General features: G+C 39.3%; 2 protein-coding genes across 3 annotated transcripts; one reads left to right on the forward strand and one right to left on the reverse strand.

The window, feature by feature from the left end:
- Nucleotides 1–46: 46 nt before the first annotated feature.
- On the forward strand, nt 47–6,189 carry LOC111346872 (uncharacterized). Its single transcript, XM_022954137.2, has 7 exons — nt 47–195; nt 358–516; nt 1,365–1,447; nt 2,235–2,306; nt 4,076–4,133; nt 4,502–4,624; nt 5,706–6,189. Exons 1-7 carry the CDS (start codon nt 193–195, stop codon nt 5,769–5,771), a joined length of 564 nt encoding a protein of 187 aa, XP_022809872.1. The 5' UTR covers nt 47–192; the 3' UTR covers nt 5,772–6,189.
- Nucleotides 5,894–26,554, reverse strand: LOC111346844 (uncharacterized). 2 transcript variants are annotated; one of them, XM_088749727.1, is made up of 22 exons: nt 25,593–26,554; nt 24,259–24,362; nt 22,438–22,532; nt 20,949–21,011; nt 20,725–20,816; nt 19,657–19,811; nt 19,050–19,175; nt 18,220–18,280; nt 17,691–17,812; nt 17,399–17,524; nt 16,713–16,775; nt 16,056–16,193; nt 15,391–15,539; nt 14,070–14,168; nt 13,360–13,743; nt 11,999–12,071; nt 11,348–11,410; nt 10,770–10,835; nt 10,374–10,409; nt 9,518–9,625; nt 7,619–7,678; nt 5,894–7,483 (listed from the first exon to the last, which is right to left on the reverse strand). In XM_088749727.1, exons 1-22 carry the CDS (start codon nt 26,398–26,400, stop codon nt 6,758–6,760), a joined length of 3,717 nt encoding a protein of 1,238 aa, XP_088605853.1. In that variant the 5' UTR covers nt 26,401–26,554; the 3' UTR covers nt 5,894–6,757. The 2 variants fall into 2 exon arrangements, with proteins under 2 accessions (XP_088605853.1, XP_022809843.2); XM_022954108.2 differs by lacking the exon at nt 10,374–10,409 and having other exon boundaries at nt 25,593–26,551.
- Between the last annotated feature and the right edge of the window lie 301 nt (nt 26,555–26,855).

Genomic DNA, 26,855 nt, shown 5'->3' on the forward strand with positions numbered 1-26,855 from the left:
GATAAGTCTGCCTCGACCTGGTAGTGAGACAGTCACTTAGTTCCCATGACAACTGCTAACGCTAATGTGAACAAGATGGCGGCATGCTAAGAAGCAGAAATGAATAGTTTTGTCATTGAAAAGCATTTTCGATCTCGATTCTATTTCGATCTGTCGTTTGCTTGATGATCTACTAAGATAATGATTTAAACAATGGTTAGTTTTAATTGATCTTTTTTCCGTTATTTATGACGGTGTATTTATGACTTTTCTTGATATACTTCTCCGACAATTTACTTGTGTGATGATGTGTTTCATTTTGGCTGAGCGATGATCGGATCTCATTGTTCGTTGTGTAACTATACTTTATCTGAACAGGATAAATCTTCGTCGAGTGTGAAGCTTCCCAACATAGAAAAGAAAAGCTCCGGAGGAGAAGAACAGCCTCGAGAAAAATTCCATGCGACAAACTGGAAATCCCTTAGCAAGAAGGAAATTCAGAAGCTCCCTCCGCAACAGCGGAGCAAATACCTGGCTGTGAGAGACAGATCTTTTAGTTATCATTATTTATATCTTTGTTGTTATTGTTTAGCCATTGAACTCCTTAAGATATATGACAAGTAGTTGTTCCCTCTAGCTGCTATGGATCTAGTTCCTTGTAAATTACGACGACGACGACGACTTTTTCAGGACTTCTCTCAGACCTTACAAATTACTCAAGTTCAAATTTATTCACCACCATAAACATTACCAAGAGTAGTTTTCATTGTAAGATAAGTGGTGAGGAGATCTTAAGAAACCTTGGGATTATTTTAAGAGGTCTTTGTGACGATATCTCGTACAGTGTAAGTTGTTTATCAATTATTATTATGAGGAGCTGAGACTGCAGAGCATGACAAGCTCTGACTGGCCATCGTCTAGATGGTTATACCAAGTTTCGCCCATAACGAGTTTCGCCCACATCGTTTCACCCAGAACGACAATGGTTTTGCCTACGAGTAGAAGTGATTAAATCTAGTCAGGTAATTTTGTTATATGAACTTAGTTGAAATTGTAAATTTGCCACCGTAGCGCTCTAAACGTTTTTTATTCCCCGATAATCGAGGCAAAGTAAGCTTAGGAATCTCAACTCTCGACCTCTCTTGTCAGAAATAATTCTAGTCAGATCAGAGATTCTTATTCTGTGTACCCAGTTCTTTACCCAGACCTATACCCAGTATAGGTCTGGGTGAAAGGAGGATAGGTCTGGGTGAAACGCTTTATGGGCGAAACTCGTTATGAGCGAAACCTGCGGCTTCCGTCTTGATTGTTCTTTGTGGATTTTTTATGTGTGCTTTTATTGTTCTTGGCAATATATTCATTTTTGTGTTTCATTTGCTTTCAAGTACGAGCCTGCTCCAAAGGAATGCAATGAAGCAATGTCAGCAGCAAGAAAGAGAATAAAGGACTTGGAAAAGTCCAAACGAAAGTAATTATATACTAACTGTGTTTGTTACCATCCAATTGAAGTAACACAGGGTTCATATGGGTCCTGGAAAACCTGGAAAGTCTTGGAATTCTGTTTCAACATTTTTCAGGACTTTCCAGTCCTGGATAAAGACTGCAAAGTCCTGAAAATCTGCTTAAATCAAGCAATTAAGTTTTCAGAATTTACGTTATAGAAATGTAAACAGATGGTAAAGGGAATAGATTTTGAAATCTTGGCATTGAAAGGGTTATGATGAAATTAGGAGTCTCAGAAAAGTCCTTGATATTTGTTTGTGAAAAAGGATAAGAACCCTGGTAACACAATGAATACATGTATTTGTATTCTTTACAGGGAAGCCAGCTGTAAACATTCCCTGAACCCTCTAATCCCTCAGAATGACCAACATTGAATATCTTGATACCTTACCATATCACCCCTAAATTATACATAAAGGTCATATGCATGAGAAGAAAGGAAATATAATCACCAGCTTAAGAAATTCCTGATTGTTAAGTGTATTCTGCTTTTCATTATCATAAGAAATATATAGCGAACAGTACGGAGAATATGCATTTTAAAGGGTTAAAAGGGAATTTCTACATCCAATCCCTTTCTGTGCAAACACAAGAGCTCTCTTTTGCCAGTTAAACAGAGAGCAGTGACAGAGGCCTTATAAGTGGTGGCCAATGGCTGCTTATTGGCTGTTATTGATACCCTGCTATGGTATAATGGTAAAATTTTGCACATGCCAGTTCTTATTTCATTTTATTTAAAATGTTCTTTGAAGGCAACAGAAGCCCCCACCATTTGAAGAAGTTATTGAGGGTGAAAAGCATACAAAGATAATAGGACAACTGAAGTAAGTGAATTTATTTACGGTTATTTGATACATGTTAAGAATAGAGAGAGGTTTTACAATTTGTTGTGGGAGACATAGTGGCTGAGTTGTCAGTGCACTGGACTCTGGGTTGAGAGATCTGGGTTGGAGACCTGGTCAGTGACCTCTTTCCCAGGGTCTCTCATCTTCCCGCCCCCCTGGAGCGAGAGAAGGGGCAGGAAGATGAGAGACCCTGGGAATGAGGTTCGCCCAGTCAGGACAATGTGTTGTGTTCTTGGGCAAAACACTTTACTCTCATTGTAAAAATGGGTATATCTATTTTATTAATTGTTTTGTTGTGTGGTATTGCTGAGTGATTTGCCCATTTGGGAATTTATTTGTGTGGGGACTGAGGCTAATCCCAAAGGGATTAGAGACATTTAAATATGCCCTTTGGTGTGTGAAGAAGAGATAATTGTGTAATCAACAGGAGAAGAGTGTAGCAGAATTTTTGACTGGCATGAACTTGTGGTCAAAGGTGAAGAAATAGAAGGCTAGGTGTCGACACAGGAAATGTAAGAGTTTCATTTTTGGCTTTTGTCAAAAAAGTGCAAACATTAAACTTTTACATTTCCTGTGTCAATGCCTAGTCTTCCATTTCTTCACCTTTGACCACAAGTTCAAACTACTGAGTATTTTGCAAGTGTTGTAATACAAACATTGAGTAAAAATACTCAGTAATACTACACAACAAGTCATCTAATAAGAGATTTATTATCCAACACGCCAAATTGTTATCTCAGTGCAAGCAAATTTCTCTGGATGTTCTCTGGAGTACAAATATTGCAAGATATTTGTACTTGTTTTGGGTGTTATTTGTACTCTATGAAGCACAGTTGGATGATAAATATATCTTATTATTAAAAACTGGATCATTGGATAATGCAATTCAAGATTTTTTATTGGCTTAGCCATTATGGTATATGAGCCAATATACCATAATCTACAAATATGGTAAGTGTACACATAAGCTTTAAATCAAAAGGGAGCTAAAAAATCCGGTTTCTTCTTACAAAATAATAATTTCTGGGGGGCGTTTTTAATAAAACAATTATTCCACCCACGCTTGTTGGAAATGAGATGATTATAGCCAACTTGGCACTAGGCACCTCATTAGCTATCTATCATCTCGTATCCAACGCGCACTCGTGGAATAATTGTTAATTAGACGTTTTGTTGTGTAGTATCGTTGAGTATTTGTACAAGTTGTGCCGTATTTTGACAAGCCCGTAGGGCAAGTCAAAATACAAACAACAAGTGAAAATAATCAGCGATACTACACAACAAAACGTCTAATGAGAGATTTATTGTCCAACAGGCCAAATTGCTATTCAGTGCAGGAAAATTTCACGGATATTTCTGGATTACAAATATTGCATGATATTTGTACCTGTCTTGTGCGTTATTTGTACTCTACGAAGCTCAGTTGGATAATAAAAGGGGGTTACTGGCAAATTGTTAGGGAAGCCTGATTAAATGCTTGGGGTAACCTTGCAATAGACTAGCATCCCATCCAGGGGGGAGTAGTGAACTTCTAGTCACTTCATCCTTGGGAAACCCCAATAAACTTTGCCTGGATGGGCCACTAAGCTCGAGTACAGACTTGATTTATTTTCACCTTAATTTTCCTATTGGTAGCTTAAAAAACCTTATTGGGTTAATTATTCGGAGATTTTGCTGTTTGCCATATTTATGGAGAAAACTGATAAATCTTTTTATTTATCATTTATTTTTAAATTACTATTTACCAGAGCTGCAGAAGCAAGGAACCGCATAAGGCTAATGAGGCTCAGATACCAAAATAACAGGGTAAGCTAATCACAAGATCTAAGAATTGATTCTCCCCTCTAGCTGCTACGTCTTTCCTTGTAAATTGGTTAGGAGAATTTGGGGTTTGATGAAGGTAACAACTTCTACCTGATAAGTGAAAGTTTGAGTATTTTCACTACTTGTTTTCTGGATAAGGTATGGATATTATAGGGAGAAGTTACATGTTAATCACTTCTGAGAGTTAAAGGGTTAAAATGTAAGGAAAGTCGACGTGTAAGTAATGACTTTTTGTTAAGGCAGATGAGATGTCTAAAAAGTTTTTTTAAGACCTTGCAGTTTGTATTTTAAACATTTTATCCACTTGCGATTACCTTCAATTCTGTAAACCTTGTTAAATTGTCTTTCAGAGTTCAGAAGTGAACCATTTAATCGGATGTCAACCAACAGCACTTAAAGCTGTCCGTCTCCAAAGCCTTGTGCCTCCCAGCCCTGACAAGATTTACATCAGAGACTTGTTAGTAAAAAACGAGGTGAGAATATTTTCACGTCAATTTACAGCCCTGATGCATGAGTAAATATAGGAAACTCAAACAAAAAGGGAAGCAATCGGATACAGAAAAGAATGGTTATGAAGAGAAGAACCGTATGCGAATTTAAATTGCAGTACAGAGTACAGTTAACGTTAAAAAAAAAAAAAAATGAAAGAGACCAAAATATTGATCACAAAAATAAAGTGTGACGCGGGAAAAAAGAAAAAAAAAGATGCATCGCAGGTAGGAGAGGAAACAGAAAAGCATTACACAAACTAAAAAACTCAATTCAAATTTAAAAAAAAAACAGCAGTTGGCATCGAGGCCAACAGAGAAACAAGGTCCACGTAGAGTACTAGCGAGGCATGAATGAAAATGGCCTAAATATCTCAGAGAGAGACGGTGATAACCACTCATTATTTCACGGTCTTAGTATCAGTATGTGCACATCACAGAGATTTAGCACGCGTTTACGTGAAACGTCACGGCAAGAGCGACCACGTGACCTTCTTTCCCCGCCATTTTTTCACGTTTGCCGGTTGCACTTTGCCGTTTCCACGTGATAGTAACCAGTTTCGCGTTTGCCGTGTACTTAAGATTTTTTTCACTTTTTGTGTCACAGAGTAAAAGATAATTACTGTAAAAGGGCACCAATACTATTATTTGTAAGTCTTTCAAGGGCGCCTTCAAATCTACCATGAGGCGAGCTAACGCGAAGCTATAGGCAGCAAGGTTTATGCTATTTTACGTGAAACGTGAAAGGACAAAGCTGATGTTTGCCGTTTCACGTAAACGCGGTGCTAAATGTCTCTATTGAAAAGAACGTTACGGGATTCTGACCAACGGAGAGATGTAAATGTAATTATTTTAGAACAAGAGCAAAAATGGAATATGTTTTATCGAGCAACAACTAATTGGATCCAGCAGTAGATCATACGAGTAAGATCATAGACGTGTCTCTCCTTTAAGAACTTTCCTCGCTTTGCTAAAAGAAAAAGATACGATCGTTGAGGTTAATCTTTACAAAGATTTCCAAGAGTACTTCTCAGCTAAATTATGTTTATATTGTTCTTATTTTCAGAGATACAGAGTAAATTCATTGCTGGAGGATGAAACTGGCTTGGAAACCGCACGAATTCTCACGTGAAAGTTTTATCATCCCCTGATTGGCAGACGATACAACCGTGCAGGTGCTTTTACGTTCGGGTCCAGTCCCTCTCAGTGAGCCTCGTGATCTTCATCCCTCAAAACAAAAACTTGAAACAAGAATTTTTTTACGTTGCGGTTCTTTATTTCTCCCTTCCCATTTACAAATTCCTGTTCTGAGACAGAAACGAACACGTTATACAACCTGCTTCGTAGACACAAATGTCTCAAATGCGCCGATGTATAAACTTTAAATATTTCTTTACGTCATTTTGTTTTGTTTTCTGGTGTACAAAACCAAAAAGATGGTGAGCCCTCCTGAATAAATATATGGATAATATGAGCTTAAAAAATCTCTATATAAAATATTTCTTAGAATTTATCCTTATTAAAATATTTAATCTTTATTACAAATGAAATCTGCGTATTGAATATGTGAAATTGTTCCTCAAACTAAAATAAATGATTAATTTTCTTTTATTAGAGACTTAAGGGGATTATAAATTCACCCTCTTTTAAACTGCCAAAGCCAGATCGAGGTAACGATATTAGCCAATCAGTAGGAAGGAAACTTTCAGCGGAGCCTATGCGATGCCAGAGCTCTTAAGCGCGGCAACAGGCAAGCAGGAAAGCCACGAATGGTTTTATTTTTGAACCTGATTGGTTGAGGAAGTGGCGTGAGTTATTTGGACCAATCACAGAGCTCGGAGAAGCAGAATAAGATCAATCATGGGTTTCCTTTGACACTCGATTGTAATTTGCTCTAAACTCAAGTGCTTGTCACAACACTTCCTTTCGCGCTCATAAACGCGGTTGCTAACTAAAAGATTAGCTTTATGTACCAGGCAGTCTTTTGTCTCGTTGATTAAAGGTTTAGAGCCGGCAGTCAAAGATCATAACCAGCGGTCATTTCCCAAAAGTTTGGCAAGGTGAAGGAAAGGGCCTGGTGAGGAACTGTAAAAATTGAAGGAAATCGGCGATTAGGTGTCATCTTTTACGGTTGACGTACGGAGAAGAGACATGAGAATATGTTGGAATTGGCGCTGAAGGTTCAAACATTGGGCGTTCGTTTCTGGGTCTGTGACCAGCACTTTTTGATGAGATTTCTTCACTGTCGTCGCTCTTAACCGTCATTCCATGTTCACTGCGCGACCTCGCAAAGTTCTTTCTCTTTTCCTTGAGCAATTCACTGTCAAATGAATTAGACATTCCTCGTCTCATGTGGACGGTTTTGGTAGGTCTACTTCTTTCAAACTCTTCCTCAGAATCGTTCCTATAGTAACGGTTCTGCTGACGAATGTAGGGACTGGGGGTCACACCAGGGAGTGTCGCCTGTTCGTTACTCAAGTCGAAAGCATAGGCTGGAGAAACTTGTTTTTTCCTGGGTTTCAGTCGCGCCTCCTCGAACGTCTGCAAAGGTGGCTGAGTGCGGGATCTTCGTGGTTTTCTCCCTGGGATGCGGATGGTAAACCCGTACCCGTCCCCGATTAGATAGTCAAAATTTAACGAGTCCAGCTCTACTACGTTTTTAGAAGGACTAGGAGGCGGTTTCGTGCGTGTTGGCGGGGCGTTCGCTGTCGGCCAGTTCTGCTGGTTTTTATTTGCAGCAAACATGTAATACGCTACACGTCTTTGAGCAGTGATAAAGCTTAGTTCTGTGTCGTCAGTTACGGCGAGAACCGACGGCGATGGTTGGGGTTCCTGTGATGCATACTGAAATTAAAAAGAGAAGGTTACTAAGTCACATGAGTGACACCTTGAGAAAAATTTTTTTGTCAGAGTCGACAAATGTAATGTAAATGTAAATTAATATGGTTATTTGAAAATTTGAAAGTTTCCTTTCCATACCTTCACCAGGAAATCGTTCTTCTCTGCCTCTTGCGAGCCACAGTTTTGCAATTCCTCTCTCTGTATGAAAAAGAACAGTTATGTTTTTCGTTGGTCTTTTGTTTTCTTGATCAATTGAACGTTGAGGATAACTACCCGCTAAACTTGTCGATCCCCGTGAGTCACCAGAGACTGTAAGAAGTCACGAAGACAATGCCGAGGATGATGAACTTATATTTACAATTCGGAAAAATCACTCATGGCTGGATGTGTTTACTGTCTCTTTCGGCGACACACATGTGAGCCAAGTTGAGTTCCACATGGAAACTTAAATAATTTGCCGTCGGCGTCTCCGTTCTCAGACCACGCAAATTTTGATGATTTCACGTTGTTGCTTTACAAAGGACAGCTAAAAATATGCACTGTATTAAAACGCACATCCTGAGCTATTTTTCTGCCCATTAGATCTTTGTTAGGTCACGTCCTCGTTGACGTCGCCGTCGTGGTGTGCTTAAGGCCCCTACTCAGTTACTATCAATCATTGTCACCAGTCCTCTCCAGGACTTCTCTTACTACAACGATCACCTTGCATGTACAGGATCGACTGTTAATGTTATTGTGGTTGGTTCTGTATTATCTTTATTTCACGTTAGAGATATTTGGCAAACCACGACGGCGACGAAAACAAGGAATTGACGACAGAAAAGGTTTAAAGTGTGGAACAATAGCGTTTCAACATTGTGGACAATTCCTAGCTGCCGATTGATTTCATTGTACAGCCCATGAGGCCCTTGCGAAAAGTAATTTCGAACTCACCCGTTCTGGTAATCTAACAGATTTAACAATGTCAGTAACACAGGTTTATCATATAAGGGGCAAAATTACTGAATTGTGATTGGTCAAGACAGAGGGCATTTTTTTCTTAATTTTTGTAATTGCCCCGGGAAAAATTACTTGAAAATGATTGGCTCAAAATCGCTTAGCAACGGCTGCCAAGGTAAAGAAATTTCTTTTGAATATATCAACAAAGTTGAAATTGTAAATTGGCCACCGTTACGGTTATAAAAGCTGACGTTTCGAGCGTTAGCCCTTCGTCGGAGCGAAGCCCATCAGCCTTTAAAGAAATTTCTGTCTGTTTTGTAACAATGGCGTCCCGTTTTGCGCGAGATCAGTAAGAAAACATTTTGCCCCTTATATTATAAACAAGTAATCACATGGTTCCTCGTAAAATTAAGGATTAATATCACGTGTGTTTTCGGAAGTTCCAGAAATTGCCCGAGTCGCGCAGCGACTCGGGCAATTTCAGCTACTTCCGAAAACACGCGTGATATTAATCCTTAATTTTACTCGGCCTCAGGCCATTACCTATACTAATTGATGACCATGCGAGTGACTGAGCTGAATAACGTCAAAGGTATGCGGTCAACAACGCGGACTCAAGCGTACGAGATTAAAAGTTTAGCGAAATTTGCAAAAATAATAAGGAGCTGGCATTTAAAACCGAAAGTATTTTGTTGTCAGCGAGGGCATTTCCCTATTTCGAAAAGCTCTTAAGGAGAAAATTAATTTTCAATGTATTTAGGGGGTGTTCAAAATATTTTTGGAAGTTGTTCTGCAAAAGAAAAGTGGCAAGGAAAACAACGTCAGTGTAGAGACTCAACAATGCGAACGACTCAAAATCCGTTTTTCCGCGCCAAAACCTAGCACTTGCGCATACGTTTTTCAGCTCTGTCCATGCGAGCCAATTCCTTTAGACCAAATTAACCTTGCCATCAACCAATATATAACCCAATATGAAGTAAAAATGTTTAGATTTATCCAAGTGTATGTGCGGCAAACTCCTTGAAATTTTTTTTAAGGCATCCAAACCTGTCTGCAGTTCTAGTCAGAAAAACAAACTCTAAGATGAAATATGTTTACCTTTTTCGCACGTTCTTGAATCCTCTCTTGAGAGAAGATAGGGATTCCACCATTTGTTCGGTGCACGTATGGATTCACAAACTTTCCGTGGTTCGTCTTTGTCTTTTTCTGTTTACAAGAAGATTAGAACGAATTGGTCAAATCACTGATTTGAAATAAAGAAGGCGCTAGTCCCGTATCCAGACCTCTCACAGCCACGCGGTTGTCACAGTTACACGATGGGAACTGGGTACGAGATCAGGGAGGCGCCTCAAGGTTTTGGAGAAATAAATTAACACTAATTTTGTAGAGAACAAAAAGCAAATCATATGATGTTGTTCAATAAACAAAGGGAAAAAGATCCTGATAACAAAATTTTGTCGACCGAGATAATTTTAGTTTTATCAACTGAGCTGATAATGTAAACTGGCCACCGTAAAGAGTTTCAAAGCTGACGTTTCGAGCGTTAGCCCTTCGTCATTCAGCTTTGAAATTCTTTACGGCGGCCAGTTTGCACTATTAACTCCATTGATAAAACCAGATTACCTTGTCATACTCTTCCACCGAGGAACCAACCAACCCAAGATTCTGTCAAAATTATTCTTGCGAATTTTAAATGGTTAAAATTTGGCCCGTTTACAGTATCAATCGTTGAAGATAACCTTCTTGTTTTTTTGTTGTGGTTCTTGTTATCATTTGTTGTTATTGTTTTAAATACTACACAGTTTTTAATAAGAAAATATTTTTTATACGGCTTAAATTATGGTTATATTTTTAAAATTCTTTAGAATATCAGATTCATTGACTGTGAGCCTGGTAAGTTTGTAAGTTAATCTCATCCTTTAGGTACTTTTAATTAGTAGGAACAATACTTTACTGTGTGGATATTTCCACGGCATTCCTTACAGGCCTTCTGTCAAGGAACGATAACAGCAGAGTTAGACAGGAAGACTAATGCTGCTTTTCGTTAAAAGTAGTTAAACCAATTAGGCGGATTGTAAATTAAGTGCTAAATCTCTCATGTTGCGTTACGTTCAGAAGCCACCAAGGCCTTTAACGATCAGCTTTTCGCCGTTTACCTCAATCTATTCATTATGAGAATATCTACAGTTTCTGTGAATAAGAGAACGCTTCTTAATTTTGCTGTGAAGAATATTTGAAAATTAAAGAAAAATTTATCAGAATCAATTTTTGCCGTTTGCATTGGTGAAAAGCTGAGATTACGCCTAAAAATTTCCAAACCCAATTTCCTAATCTTCATTTCAGGTCCTACCTCCTTGATACTACCACTTTCGTCTGCCGTTGCACGATCACCAGTTTCTGAAGTCACGGGAGGTTTCTGAAAAAAACATTTAAAAAATAAACAAATCGTAAGTACTTTAAGCTATGCTACCCAACGAAACTAGCAACGTATCATGTACTTCTTTTCTTTCACAACTTGATTCTTAGCTAGCTTCTGCCGAAAAGAAATTTGCTGAAACAATTTCCAGACTACAACATTTTTGAGCAAATTTCCGATCACAAGCCGACAACTTTTTCCAGAAGATGACCTTAATTCAATTTTTTTTTTTATGGTGTACTTTACTGAGCAACGCCCCTTATAAAGATATCGAGCCAGTTTCTTGCAATGCGACGAAGATATGCGTCGCAAAACACTTTCACGAAAAATTGCCGTTAATTACTCGTTTTTCCAAACTGCTGGTTATCTGGTGATTGCTGACGTTACAAACGCATAAGGTGTAACTATGGAAACAAGCGCGCGCGTAGTTTTGATTCCCGCGCGGAAATGTTGGACCGGGAAATGTAAACAAGGACTAAAGACAAGTACATAACTTTACAAATTAAGCTTACCGATAATGTATCCCACCAATGTTTAGCCTTCTTTTTCTTCTTTTTCTTCCTCTTTCTCTCCCCCTTTAAAATCGTAGAAAACCGTCAGTTTTAGGTACGCACGCTTAACATTTCCATTTCCTTTTTCCTTCTTTCAATTACGTAAAATCAAAAATTCAGCTTTGACTACTGTTTGTCTCTGTGCACGTTACATTAAGGTAGCCACAAGTTAACAAACCTCAAGCCTCCAATACAAAACAATCAATACACTGAATGCAAAAATGGCAGACTTCTCGGACGGGCTAGGTCTACTACACGAAAGCGAGGCTAGTGAGGCCTCGAGTTTTGTTTTAGGAAATTGTGAATATTCAGTTCGCTTATTTTAAACAAGCAGAAGCAAAGAATAAGGCCCCAACAATTAGCATAATGAATCAAGCTGACGACCAGATACAGTGAATAGCTAGTTGTTTAATTAAAGGACGTACTTTGCTGTCTTCTAGAGAGCGATTGATTCGGCGAATGGTGCGATCTATCATTCACCAAACAACAGGGTGAAGGAAATAAAGAAAATCCCTTCTATATCGTAAGCTCAGGAAGGTTTGTGACCCATGCTGATGATTTTTATCACTCTCCTTGCTGACATGCGCAATACATAAGTCAGTGTACACTTACAGAATTGTCACTGGATCCCGGCCCATCTTCCTTGTCATCAAAGTCATTGTCTTCGCTGTCTGAGTCACTGGAGCTAAAAAAAAGACGCGATTAGGACAAATTTCCAATCGAGTGTTAAAATAAATGCTGGGTGGCATCGGTTTTGCTACTCTTCGCTCATTGGTCTGGAACACATGCACGATCTTCAGCTCAAAACCAAACAGACGCAAATCTAAAACCAACTATGACGCGTTCAAGGGCACTTTCCCGTACTTGGCATGCCTCGTTTGTTTTCCCGCGCTCATAAACCGTTACACCTTTCCCGTGCTTCGAACTGGCTGTAACCTTTACAGGGCTGTGCCACGATGATTCGCTTAGCTATAGTATCTGTGCTGTACGAAACTATCGTCAAATTGGAGAACACCACAAAATATAAACATGCAAAGATAAAAAAAAATACTAAAGACACAGTAAGAAGCAAAGAAGGAGGTAGGATGTACGAGGATGGAAGAGATTTTCACAGATTGCGAAAGGCATACTCGAAAAATAAGGCCAAAATTTTCAAAGTTAAACTGAGAGAAAACTGATATAAACTGAGAGATTTAACCGCCTCCGGTTAGCTCAATTGGTAGAGCGCCGGACTGTTGTGTGGGAGGTCGTGAGTTCAAATCCGGCCGGACCAACACTCAGGGTCTTTAATTAACTGAGAAGAAAGTGCTGCCTTTGTAATAATATCTGCAAATGGTTAGACTTTCTAGTCTTCTCGGATAGGGACGATAAATGGAGGTCCCGTCTCCTGCAGGGTTGGGGTAGGAGACGTTAATTTCCCACACACGAGATTACTGTGGGATGGATGTCCTCCCCGGGGTGGGATGGGTGGGTAATAAAGAGGTTAGGTGGCAATTGAAACGAAAGTTCTGTTCCTTTCTCCTACCATTCTTGTGGCGAATGAATTAAACTTAAACTTAAACTGTGGCGAATTTTAATTTTCCATAACTAAGGAAGCCTTTTGCCATTTTGTGTGACTTTGGAATTAACCCTTCACATTCTAACATCAGTATGCATATTCTCCATACTGTTCTCTATACATTTCCTATGGTGCAGACAAGGATAATTTGTTTGAAAATCAAGAGCTTCTAGGGTTAGTGATCAGTTCCTTTATTCTCCTTACCTTACTGTGAGATTAAGGTGTGATATTGTGAGGAGAAATTAGATGCTTGTCACTCTTAAGGGTCAAAGGGTTCAGCACCCTTAAGCTAGTTCTACGGATCAATTAAAGTATCTGAGAAACCGTGTAACTGCGCACCCACCGCTCCCCTGACGCAACATGGGCTAGGGGAGGGGTGGGTGGGCAGCTACTGACAGATCTATCACCAACTTACTCTGACTCATCGAGGCGGTCCACAAGATCTAAATTCTCCAGAATCTTCAAACAATCGTTAAACGAATCCACATGGACACCTTTCACTGATACTTCCACATCGTCCTCACCTCCGCCTGTGGGTGCTTGCAATCGAACATCCATAAAACTTACGGGTTTTTTCTTCGACATTGGAAATTTCTTGACACTAGTTTCATTTGTTTCCTCGTGCTCCCTTGAGGAATCGTTTTGCTGATTTCTTTCGTTTGCTTTCATACTTTCGAGGCTGTTATAAAGGGTGCTGTCTTTGGAGATATTCTCCAGATTGAAGTTGCCTAGTGTTTGACGGAGAATGTCTCGTGTCATCTTGCAAGCCAGCTCTACGAACGCCTGGGTCATTTCACTGCTATAAACAGAAGAGAAATTAAGGTAATTACTGAAGGGCTGAGACATGGCAATAAAGTGGAAAATCTGACAGAATTTATGTAAAACATCCCAAAAATGATTCATTCCTACGTACAGGGAATTAGCGTTTCAGGTTCGAGCCCCAGCGAAGGTCACTGTGTGGCATTCTTGTGTACTTTACTCCCACAATGCTCTGCTCTTCACAGTGTAAAATGCGTTGAAAAGAATGGCTGCATGCTCAGTTTAAATCCGGGAGCGAGAATTCAATAGCTAATACGGATAAAAGTTCTTGCCTAACTCAATTTATTGACGAACATTCTCTCCTACCGATTACCACTCTTTGCTTCTGTATACTCCAACAGCACTTCACAGAAATGTCGTCCCATCTCTTCAAAGTCCCCAACATGAAAATGTCTACCTTTCTCCCTACAAAAGAAGTAAGAGAACAGTGTCATACCCAATCAAAAGAAGTAAGAGAACAGTGTCATACCCAATCAAAAGAAGTAAGAGAACAGTGTCATATCCAATCAAAAGAAGTAAGAGAACAGTGTCATATCCAATCAAAAGAAGTAAGAGAACAGTGTCATACCCAATCAAAAGAAGTAAGAGAACAGTGTCATACCCAATCAAAAGAAGTAAGAGAACAGTGTCATACCCAATCAAAAGAAGTAAGAGAACAGTGTCATACCCAATCAAAAGAAGTAAGAGAACAGTGTCATATCCAATCAAAAGAAGTAAGAGAACAGTGTCATACCCAATCAAAAGAAGTAAGAGAACAGTGTCATATCCAATCAAAAGAAGTAAGAGAACAGTGTCATACCCAATCAAAAGAAGTAAGAGAACAGTGTCATATCCAATCAAAAGAAGTAAGAGAACAGTGTCATATCCAATCAAAAGAAGTAAGAGAACAGTGTCATACCCAATCAAAAGAAGTAAGAGAACAGTGTCATATCCAATCAAAAGAAGTAAGAGAACAGTGTCATACCCAATCAAAAGAAGTAAGAGAACAGTGTCATATCCAATCAAAAGAAGTAAGAGAACAGTGTCATACCCAATCAAAAGAAGTAAGAGAACAGTGTCATACCCAATCAAAAGAAGTAAGAGAACAGTGTCATATCCAATCAAAAGAAGTAAGAGAACAGTGTCATACCCAATCAAAAGAAGTAAGAGAACAGTGTCATATCCAATCAAAAGAAGTAAGAGAACAGTGTCATACCCAATCAAAAGAAGAGAACAGTGTCATACCCAAACAAATGTCCGAGAACAATTGTGCATAGAAAGCGATAATTCACTCTTACATGTAAATTTCAACTTCAGAAAACGAAGAAAAAAAATTCACTGCTTTCAAAAGCATGAAAAGATAAATACCGAAAAATTGGTTATCGAAGTAGTCCCGTGCGACGAGAAAAGGATTGGTAAAAATAAATGCTCGCAGTGTTTTACTTGCAAAGCGCGCATTTCTTTCGCGTTCAAGTTTCTTCAATTTTCGATAAGTTAAAAGCAATGACTATATCAAATCTGGCCCAGAGAGCTGCTGGGCTTCATTCCTTTGCGCAGAAAAAAAATTTTAACTATTTAATTACCTATTTATGGAGCTTGACATCTTATATCTGTATGACTATAAAAGGAATCCTTCTCTATGACTTACATGTCACCAAAGTTAGCGCCACAGAATGTGGCCTCCATGGTAAAGCTGTTCGTGATTCCCATTTGGCGCCACATAACCACACGCGCTGTTGACTCCTTGCACTTGCGCACTCGGAATTTACAACCACTGAACGAGAACTTGTCGGGAGCCTGGAAGAGAAAAATATAATCGTTTGCTTCCTGGGGCTCGGTTCTCTTAAGTCCCTTTGACTCGAAAATCTAAATTAAAGGAGAAGTCAGGGTGCGGGTTCAACCTCGTTCCCAGGGTCTCTCATTTTTCCGCCCCCTCTCGCCTCATGGGGTGGGAAGATAAGAGACCCTGAGAACGAGGTTGTTGCGAGTCTTGGCTCAGAAACAAGTCCAGTTAAGTACTTTTCCTGACATCTTTCTTTTACAGATTTCAACGCTCTTAAAACCTAGATCTCAAAAGTAAACATGGCAAAGATAAAAACAACTTTTCGAGGACAGCAAGTAGTACAACTTCCGAGAAACGGCTCCAACACTTAAAATTCCTCCCCTTAGTTGTAAAGTAGAAGCCTAATAATTGAAATGAAGTTGTGTGCTGTAACTTTCAAATGCTTTATTGCGAGGTGTTTCGTCTACATTTCTAGCATTTTAAAATTATTATTACTTTTTATTATATTTGAAGCAGAGGTAATTACTAACCTTTTGCGACATCATCCAAGGAAAAAGCCGCTCCTCAACAAAGTCACTCATCGATCCCATTTTGGGATCTGCCGTGCAGCCGTACATGAAAACGTTTGGCTTGCGGCTATGTCCATGGAGATCACAGTAAATGATAACCTGGAAAGAAACGTTTTGTTTTTTTTTTTTAAGCTATGCTTTGGACTCCAGTCGTCTGAACCGATCTGGAAGAGGGAGAAAGCAACACATGGCCTTTCCCTACATCCAGGCAATTCGAAAAGCCCCAAAAATCCACAACAAAATTTATCTTTCAAATCGTTGCTCTTTATCCCCACTGTATCAACGAAAGCTTTTCATTCAACCAATTTATTTTCAACTTCGTTCCCAGGGCCTTTTCCCTTAGTTGGGGGTGGAGTTGTGGGGTGGGGCCAACTAAGGGAAAAGGCCCTGGGAACGAGGATCATTTATTTTTTGCCTTTTTCACGTACTCATTTTCCCAACAATAGCCTTGCTCGATCTTTCTGTATTCATAAACCATGAAAAACCCACAATTCCTCTTTTTGCTCTACGAAGGGCTAACGCTCGGAAAGTCAGCTCTAGAAACTCTTTAAGGTGGCTAATTTACATTACCAACTCAGTTGATAAAACCACGTTACATATCTCAAAACTTCCTATTACCTCATGGTCCTTTTTGAACGACTCCAGCATATTCTTCATGTGCCAAACAGTTGGAAAGCTCTCCTGTAGAGTAAGAAAGTCAATAGTTAAGAGTTTTCTTTACAAGCCGCTAACATCCACTTTTTGAAGAGTAGCATACCACAGTGTGTAAAACTAAAGCTTAGGTCCAGTGACTTGTTATTGTTCAAACGCAAAGAGGAATTTTGGAGGAAAAAAGTAGACACTTGCTGGAGGCGAGTATATACTGCCAATTACTGCGGGCCCTAGTACCCGCCCATCCTACCCCAGGGGAGGACATCCACCACACAGTGATCTCGTGCGTGGGAAATTAACGTCTCCTACCCCAACCCTGCAGGAGACGGGACCTACGGTTTATTCGTCCTTATCCGAGAAGCCTAGAATGTCTATCCATTTCCTGATATTATAGAAAGGTAGCACATTCTCCTCAGTAATTTTAAGACCTTGAGTGTTGGTCCGGCCGGGGCTCGAACCCTCGACCCCCCGCTCAACAGTCCGGCGCTCTATCCATTGAGTTAACCGGGAGGCGGTTATCCGCTGGATAGCGATTTATCAGTTGGACACCGTCATCCGCCCTTTCTACAATTGGGCCCAGTTGTCTCAATCAAAGTGATACCCAGCCATTGGAGGTATAAGTATGTAACCAATTTGTCATAACAAGCAATTACCTTCTTGGGATCTTTGTAAGTCCTGTTCAAGTCTCTGGCGGCTAGGTTCGTTCTGTAGTTACCAACAATTACGCCATCTGGGTTCAGCATTGGTACTAGCTTGAACACGAATTTTCGACGAAGTTTCTGTACACAGAAAATTAAAATGAAATGTAAATTAAAATTTTAAAGGTACTTTTGTCTTATAGGAGGATCTTCTAGGGATGGCTTTTATGTCAAGCATAAATAAGTGTTCATATAGTTGGTTCACTTTCCTGCACTCTTTTTGAGGGAAACTGGAAACTACTTATACCTCTGCAATATGATGACCGCTGGTTAAGAAGTCCAGCATGCCTTTCATCATCCAACTAGCGTTCGTCTCTCCCGGATGTACCCTGGCACTCACAACTACACCAAGCTTCTCGCTTTCTGGAACTGCAAAAGAAAAACATTTTTGTGCTGAGCTACAGCCCGAGTGACGTAACCACTGTCTCTCTTCCAACTTGAGAATTATTTCTAAAGAACGAATACAAACTGGCGACATACTTCTTTAAGTTAGCTTAGCGTCTTTAACAATGCAAAGATTATGTCAAAACCGTTTCCAGGGTCCTCTCCTTTAGGTACGAAAAAGAGAGGAGCTTGGGAACGACGAACGGGCTGTGTATATGACATCAATCGTTCTTAGCCCCAACAGATTATAGCCCACGAAGATAATTTTCGTGGCTATTGGTTTAAAGAAATAAAGCATTTGAACTGAACTGCATAGCGTAATAGTAACATCGTTTTAAGAAAAAAACAATTATGGACAATGTTATCCTTACAAAAGACCGTGTTGAGATTACCTTGAGAGGATGTCACAGTCAGGACATTGCAATTGTTTCCAGCCATAGTTTTACACAGCACCTGTGAGAAGTGACGAGAGGGGATCTTTTTTAACATTTAACACCTTAACATCGGTATGCACATTCTTCACGCTGTTCTCCATAAATTTTCTTAAGGAGCCAACCAAGAGAATTTGTTTAACAATCAAGACCTTTTTTTAGTTAGTGATCATCTCCTTTATTCTCGTATTCTAAATGAGAGATTCAGGGGTAATATTTGTAAGAAGAGATTAGATAATAGTCACTCTTGGGGCTCTTAGGGTTAACGATGCGAAACTTGACGAAAAAAAAAATTCTGACCAAAGTCAAAACTAGAGAGAAACGAAGATGATTTATCCTTTAGACTCTACATCTGTACGTAGATTATCCATACTGTTCCCTATGTATTTCCAATGGTGCTGACTAAAAGAATTTTGAACTATCAGTTGCTTCGTTATTCTCATGACCAATTTTAGTGTTTGAGTCAAAAGTTACACTGCAAGGAAAAATCAGATGTTGGTCACTCTTAGATAAAGCGGAATATTGAGACGGATTTCAAGTGAAGAACTTGAAAACTTGGCTTCAGTTTTTAGAAGATGGAGAAAAAATGACATATGAAGTGGCGTCGTGCGGAATTCTGGAAGTTCTACTCATCGTGCGCCTCAATCCCAGAATTCCGCGCGGTGCGCTAACATCAATCTCTCTTTTAAAACTGATTTTTTTACTCGTGCGATACACTTCACCGAAAAGGAGGGACTGCTCCTAGTCTCTGACATTCTCTCTCGGGATACCTCTTTAAAAAGTTTATTTACCTCTTTCTGAACATGTTGAGAAGTCTTCGGATTATCGATGATGGATCGTAGGTACAGTTCCAAGTCAGTGTAGGTGTACGGATAACAATGAGCCAGGTAACATGTGTCATCCTCATGAGGAAACTCCTAAATAAAATTATAACATAACCAAAGTATAAAGCGCGCGCTCTGATTGATCAATTCAGCGTCCACCATTTGCCCATGGGCATACGCTGCTAACATGAGCAAATGTCAAGACTAGTTTGCGCGCGCTTGTTTTTTCTGGTCACGTAAGATTTAAGCGTTAAATAAAAGGGAACTCTTTTGCTACAATGTATCAATGTTATTTTATAAAAAAAAAATCACCACAGTGTACACTATTGAGTCATGGATCCACTTGGAAAGTTTGCCAAGCACTCAAGAAGCTAGAGTCGCTCTCGGCTATCGCCTCGCGCGACTCTTACGCTTCTTGAGTGCTTAGCAACCTCCCGCGTGCATCCATAACTCAAAAAAAATTGACTCATAGATTCAATTTTACGTAAATAATAAGGAAATACGATAGTTTTCCTATCAAATCTGGACACCATAGCAGAGATCGTTAAAACTAGAAAACAAGGCAAAGATTTACCATGTGAAAAGTAAGAGTGAAGTAGACATATTCCCGCTGAAGCAGAGGATTCTTATATGTTGAAGTCTTGTAATAACTAATATGTGAACCGACTCTTTTCCAACCCAGACCTCTCGCTTTAGCATCACGCTCAGAGTACATCAGCGGTTTCATTCCTAGAACGAGAAATACACGTCACGAGCCACCCAACAGGAGTAGCGATTTCATTGAATTTATTAAAAATAAAACATTGCTATTCCTTGTGGATCTCACTACTGCAGAATCCAAGAACACAAAACTGATAAGTTCTAAATAATTCAAAGCGGAGTGCGCGCAGCGGAACACTATAGCATAGAGAATATATGACATTATTAAAAACTGGATAATTGGATAATGCAGTTCAAGACTTTTTATTGGCTTAGCCATTATGGTGCATGAGCCAATATACCACAATCTAATATCTGTACATTGTAATATCCGGTTTCTTCTTACAAAATAAAGTCGAGAAGATTTGTCTATTATCTTGGGGGCGTTTTTTTTTAATAAAACAATTATTCCACTCGCGCTTGTTGGATATGAGATGATAGATAGCCAACTCGGCGCTACGCGTTGGATAGAGATGATTATAGCCAACGAGGCGCGTAGCCCCTCGTTGGCTATCTATCATCTCATATCCAACGCGCGCTCGTGGAATAATTGTTAATTATACGAAAGCGAAAAAATTTGGTCATAACGTGATTGACGGCACGTGCATCTGGAGCAAGGTCACTGTACTACGAGTAAAGGCGAAAGAGATGGTATAGTACTTTTACATGAACAACTTAGTTTGCAGAAAAGAAACTTTTTAAATTTTTAGAAGGTGACGATCCGTTAAATATTAATAGGTCCAAAAGTTCCCAAATGGAGGAGTTTCCGAAACCCATCCAATTATCGCCTCCCTCCAATAGGGCTCGACGCTGTTGATCGGACTTGCAGAGAAAGTAAAATTCCGAGGTTCGCTTTCAAGCTTGGCTAAATCTAATCTTTTTTATAGAATAAGATTAAAAAAATCCGAAATATGGAGAAAATTCTCTGATGACTAAAACCCACCGTAATTGTATAAACTGTCTTTTTTCAGCAAATTGATGATGTTAAACTTGTAAGTGGTGCCAGGAACCATGTCTTGGACACGGAAATAATACCTATTAGGCAAAAGAGAAGAAAGATTTTAAGTACTTTATTTTCTTTTCCTTTCAGCCAACTACGTTGTGATTGTAACTTGATTACATTTATACGTGATTTCGATAACAAATTGATAAAACTCTCTTACTTACCACTGCGTGTGTCGTTTGGTGTACAAATCACAACTGAGAATCAGATCATATTCATAACTTCCTCTGAAAGACAGAGATGACAACGATATCAAATCGTGATCATAGCGGTATCAAAAAGGCCCGGGGGGATACTCCCTTATAAGGGCTTAATGGGGACGTGCAGCCAGCCAGGGTATGTTTTTCGAAATTTTTGTCTTAAACAGGATATCTTTTCTTGGAAGATAAACAGCAAAATTTTTACAAGCTCTAATTTTAATTAATATTGAATTCCATTGATTTTGGCATTGATACCAGGTACATTAAATGTCTTAAACAGGGTATCAAAAATCGGAATTCTGTCTTAAACAGGGTAGGAAAATCAGCAATATTTGTCTTAAACAGGGTCAGGGTATGAGAGGCCGTGCCGCACCTCCCCACCCAGGAATATATTGAGTACCCCCCGAGAAAAAAGTTTCTTACAGGGTGCGGTTAGTTTGAAGTCTTTCTTTCTTCCATGCTGCATGAAAAACTCAAGAAACAAAAGTAATTTGGTGTGAACCAGAACCCCTGACAAATGGAAAGTGACAAGGAGGCCAAGGAAAAGCAGAACTTAAAACCACTGAATTGTTATGGTAATAATTCAACTCGACAATACTTTTGGAGAAGATTTCCAATCATGCAGGGTCAAAAGTAATGTGAAATTGCATTGGTTTACTTTATGGTACTCTGGGATTACAAACAGAATGTGACACCTGGCTGTCAGCCTGTCCCTAGCAAAACTTAAATCGTTTACAACTATATATGTCATTGCATAAGTTCAATTTAAGTTCTGATTGGTTCCTCATAATAGTTTCCTTTGTTCTGATTCGTCAGATTGGAGTTGGTAAAAAAAAAAAAAAAATTAACAAACATGATGGCTTCCTAAGTGAAAAGTGAAAATAAAATTGAAAAATAAATCAAATTTTAGCACTGGCACCTCCATGGGGTGACTATTTGTCCAGTGTGGTCAGGTCAAATTGGAATTTGGACCCCTGGTTTTTGTGGAGGGTGAAAAACCACAGCCATGGAGAGGGGAAGGGGTGGCTAAAGCTAATACACTCATCACCATACTGTCCTACATCGTATAAAGATGGAAAAGGGAGGCGCACTTGGGTTGGTAAAGATGTAACCAAGTAACTAAATAAAAATCTTTGGATTGGTTCATGATGATTTACATCAGAGTTAAGTGACACAACCAACAAAAGTTGCAAACAGAAAAGTATAAGACAAGATCAATGATTTCTTAGCAACATCTGTCTCCTCCATTCAGCATTTTTTTCAGTAAAACATTGATTCACCTTTAGAGTTAACCAGCACAAGCAACAAAAGTTGCAAGCAGGAAAGGATGACATAGGACTGAATCGTGAAACCCTAAACATGACATAATCAGTAACTGTTCAGCTTAGTGTTTTGGAACAATGAAAAGACACTTAAAGAGCAAAAATGTAAGTGCTATGAACTTCATGCTTACATTCTCTTGACCTGCTTCAGGTTTCCACACTCAAACCTTGATTCAAATGTAAGACACGGGGGACAACCAGAAGGAACATAATGGCTTTGCTGACCCTGTGACACAAAAGAACATAATTTTTTGAAGCATCCAATTAATTTTTAATTGAAGTGACTTGACTTTGGTGATGACTTCCACTCAGGTTGTTGAAACATCATCAGTCCCCTCCAACAACAACAGTCCTTCTCAGAACTACACTTACCCAGATAATCAGAATTCACTATCACATGTTACCACAGGGTTCAAACCATTTACCTTAAAGCTATGTATGTATGTAATAATTTGGATATATCAACAAAGTTGAAATGGTAAATTGGCCACCGTAACGATTACAAAAGCTGACATTTCGAGCATTAGCCCTTCATCGGAGCGAAGGGCTAATGCTCGATGAAGGGCTAACGTTCGACGAAGGGCTAACACTCAAAGGGCTAATGCTCGAAACGTCAGCTTTTGTAATCGTTATGGTGGCCAATTTACCATTTCAACTTTGTTGATATATCCAAATTATTTCGTTACTCCCACCGATGCAGCCCCAAACAGTTTCTTTCAAAACTATCAGCCTTGATTCATATGTATGTATGTATTTACTAATATTTATACAGGGTAGCCCAGTTCAGCTAATAGCTGGTTTAAATGGGGCCCTGTCATACCCACCCATCCCACCCCAGGGGAGGACATCCACCACACAGTAATCTCGTGCGTGGGAAATTGCAGGAGATGGGGCCTATAGTTTATTCATCCTTATCCGAGAAGACTAGAATATCTATCCGGAAAGGTAGCAAATTCTCCTCACTTACTTTAAGACCATGAGTATTGGTCTGGCAAGGGCTTGAACCCTCAACCTCCTGCACAACACAATCTGCCGCTCTAACCAATTGAGCTAGCTGGGGGGTGGTCAGACTTTTTGCTCTGACCAAGGGCTAACACTCAACACAGTAGCTTTAAAAACACTCTGCAGTGGCCAATTTACATTATAAACACAATTGATAAAACCAAATTATCTTGTCGTACCCACCTACCCACCTTCTTCCTTCCTCCCACCCCCCACCTTCTCCCTTCCCCCCACCCCCCCACCTTCCACCTTCCCCCCACCCCCTACCCCCATCATCACATCACCCCAGTTTCTCTAGAAAAACTAATAATTACTTCCTTAATTGTATAGCTGGTAGGTAAAAATCCAAAATTGTCAGCATAGCAACATGTACTATTCTTTTATTTTTTAAAACTGTCCGATTAAGGATTCATTTGGATAGCTTCAAACTAACCAAATTAGTCCTTGAATGAACAATGATAATTGACTAGCTATATAATTAATAAGTAATAAGAAGACTACTTACTTGTCAAATTTTGGGTATAACTGGATAAAAAAAAATGTTCTGACAGCTAAAATTGGACTTGGCCTACAGCCTTGTCCAATGTTAGCTGTCCTCAGAATTTTTTCCATCCAATTATTTCCAAATTGGACAGCATGTAGTCCTATTACACAAACTAATGGGAGACATAAGTTTCCTTTATGAATGCAATACTTTTTGTTTAATTTTTAGTTCAGAGAATTTGTCATGAAATAAAACAATATTGCCTGAATTATCTCATTCTTTCTTCTTATTGCCTTTTAGCTACACAATGCATTGATAATGTCAAGATATATTACATAGAGGGTCCCTGCTGAGATCGAAAAGGTTGAGGTCAGAGTAAAGCTAGCCATTAGGCCAGATTGTCTACTTAATGACCACCAGCAAGAATTAAGCACATTGCCTTTACTTTGAATTATTTATTGCATACCTCCTCTCTATTCTGTCTTTCATAAACTGTGAGGTTTCCACGCCACTGTTGAGGATACCGTGAGTCTTCATTTGGTACTGTGTGTCCAGCATTGGCATTTTCAGCTGAAAAACAAAACAAGTTGATGATGTATAGACAACATAAATAGCTTCCAACATAATCTACTGAACACCACTTCCTTCTTCCCAACACAGCCCCCCCTCCCCTCCCCTCCTTCTTCCCAACACAGCACCCTTTTCCCCTCCCCTCCTTCTGCCTTCCTCAGAAAAACTAGCCATTGGTGTTTATTTGATCCCTTGATACTCGGAACTTTTTTTCCTTTTTGGACACCAACCGAATTGAAAATAGTTTTTCACAGTTGGATTTGAAAAGTAGCCATTGGTGTTAGTTTGATTCCTTAACGCTCAAAAACGTTTATCATTTTTGGACACCGACCAAATTGAAATACTTTTTCTCCAGTTGGATTTCAAAAGTAGCCACCTTGTATTTTCATTGGGCAACCTTCCCCGCCCCACCATTATCGCGAAATAAACACTATCTCGAAAATAATGAAACCAACAAAAGTAATGACACCAATGAATCACTTAATGAGATAAAGCTACAACAGCGTCATTTTGCATTAATCTTTCACAAGGCAAAATTTGTTCAAATTTCAGTGCCGTAAGTCAACAAATTTTATTCCCTTTGCGTTACTGCGAGTAAAATATTGCGAGAGTTTATTAATAAATTAAAAAATGATTGTTGGCGCCGATTGCCATTGCTAAGACATGTTTTGAAAGGCTTCAAAACAAACAATTTCTTTTGTTTATTCATCCTACCTGGGTGATTATCAATATTTAGCGACGTCTGTTTTTCGCATTTGCACTCGAATCTTTCACAACATGAATTTTAACGCAATTTATTTTGGGAAATGTAGAGAACATGTTCTTGTTAAAATATTTTCTTCTTTATGAAAAATTACCAATCGAACTAAAGTATCAAAATTTTCGGATATATTTAGCAATGTTTAAATTACGTTGACTCATTTCACTGCGGTTGTTATTTGATGCCCAAAAGCCAATGTCGATTTTATAAGCGTGACTTGTTAATTGCATAGTGGCAAAACTTTACAGGGAAACGATAAAACACGCTAACTTTTGTACCTAATTTTGCCACAACCAAAACTTTGAAACTTTCTAAAAGCCTTCAAATTATGTGCGAACGCACATAGTTATCACAAGGTTCAAGGAAGGCGTGAATTTGTTCAATGTGTGTCTAATGGAAATCCAGTTCGCAAACAAATCGGTTTGTTGACATGCATGGCGAACTTTTCAACTTAAGAGCAGTACACGTACCTTCCGTGTTCAACCTTTCGACAAAATCGGGAATAAAATGAATGTGTTTCTGACACGACAAGCGCGGTAGGTGATCTTTGGGCCAAAATGGGCCGGGGATGTCATGTTGTTCGCCATTGTGATCGATCCATACACATCCTGGTGAACGTTTATAAACAGCAGTCGTATTTGTGTTTGAGCACGTTTTACCAGCATTCTCGAGTGCGGCTCGCGTGTAGATGCTAAATCGTTTGTTAAAGTCACTAGATAAGGGATCTATATCGTCGAAGTCACGAACAGAACCTCTCATCGAAGACTTATCGAACGTAAGAGATCTCATCGAACGTCTGATCGCGTACTTTTGTAAATATTGTTGACGTCTTTGAAACAACACCCCATCGTCATCATGAAAAGACGGATAGCTATAGTTGCGGTTTTCTGTTGTTCTGTGTTTATCAGAGTCTTCCATCTCTATCTGCCTCCTCCGTCGCTCTTCAGCAAGCCGTTGTTCGTGTAACTTTTTTCTCTTTTCTCCAGGCGGAGTTCCAAGGGCGGCCCGCACTTGAGATTGTATACTTTGCTCTACGGATCTTTTAATGGCAGCCACCCATGCTTTCCGATCTCTTTCGTCTTTAAACAAACGTTTGGCTTTTTCTGCAGACATCACTTCTATTTCTCGATGCAGTTCTTCCTCTCTTTTCGATCTCCAAAGTGCATTCGCCAAGAAGCCCTCGGCCGTTTTTTCAACAAGCGCATATGCGTTTCCTCGATGCTTTTCCTCCAATGACTCTGTAGTATCCTCTAACTCGTCTGATTCTTCCAGAGACATCTGGCGTCAGAAAAGTCGACGTTTCGTGAACGGTTATTTACAAAGGGATTTCAAATAAAACCGAAAATGAAGACATCCCGTTTGAACATAGCATGCTGTCTACCCGCACACAGACGAATTAACTTTTTGTTTCCATAGCAATTCGTTTTGTTTGCCGCAAAAGGTTTCAATTACTGCGTGCATTGTTTGACATGTGGGTGCGTGTAGACAAAGGGTTTGACTATATATAAAGCTGAAAATTGACTCTTGAATGTAACAAAACCACATCATGTAGGTATGAAAGTCCATTTACAAGTAAACTGGTTTTCAAATATTGACTCTGTGAGACGAGAAAATTTACGAGTGTTTTGTTTAACAAAGTGTGGTCACCCAAGCGTAATGTTTTGTGTTTGAAGATGATACACAGTCCACCCCACAATGACCACAAATCAGAAGGGTGCTTTCATTAAAAGATG

This window comes from Stylophora pistillata, chromosome 2 (genome assembly GCF_964205215.1).
Source record: "Stylophora pistillata chromosome 2, jaStyPist1.2, whole genome shotgun sequence".
Taxonomy (NCBI): Eukaryota; Metazoa; Cnidaria; class Anthozoa; order Scleractinia; family Pocilloporidae; genus Stylophora; species Stylophora pistillata.

Excerpts from the sequence above, each read along its gene's own strand:
- LOC111346872 (XM_022954137.2), top strand. Across the intron at positions 517-1,364 it reads AGCGGAGCAAATACCTGGCT|TACGAGCCTGCTCCAAAGGA; the intron begins GTGAGAGACAGA and ends TTTGCTTTCAAG. Across the intron at positions 4,134-4,501 it reads TCAGATACCAAAATAACAGG|AGTTCAGAAGTGAACCATTT; the intron begins GTAAGCTAATCA and ends ATTGTCTTTCAG.
- LOC111346844 (XM_088749727.1), bottom strand. The coding sequence starts at position 26,400 with ATGTCTCTGGAAGAATCAGACGAGTTAGAGGATACTACAGAGTCATTG. Across the intron at positions 13,744-14,069 it reads GAAGCAAAGAGTGGTAATCG|CAGTGAAATGACCCAGGCGT; the intron begins GTAGGAGAGAAT and ends TTCTGTTTATAG. Across the intron at positions 11,411-11,998 it reads CGGGATCCAGTGACAATTCT|GGGGAGAGAAAGAGGAAGAA; the intron begins GTAAGTGTACAC and ends ACGATTTTAAAG.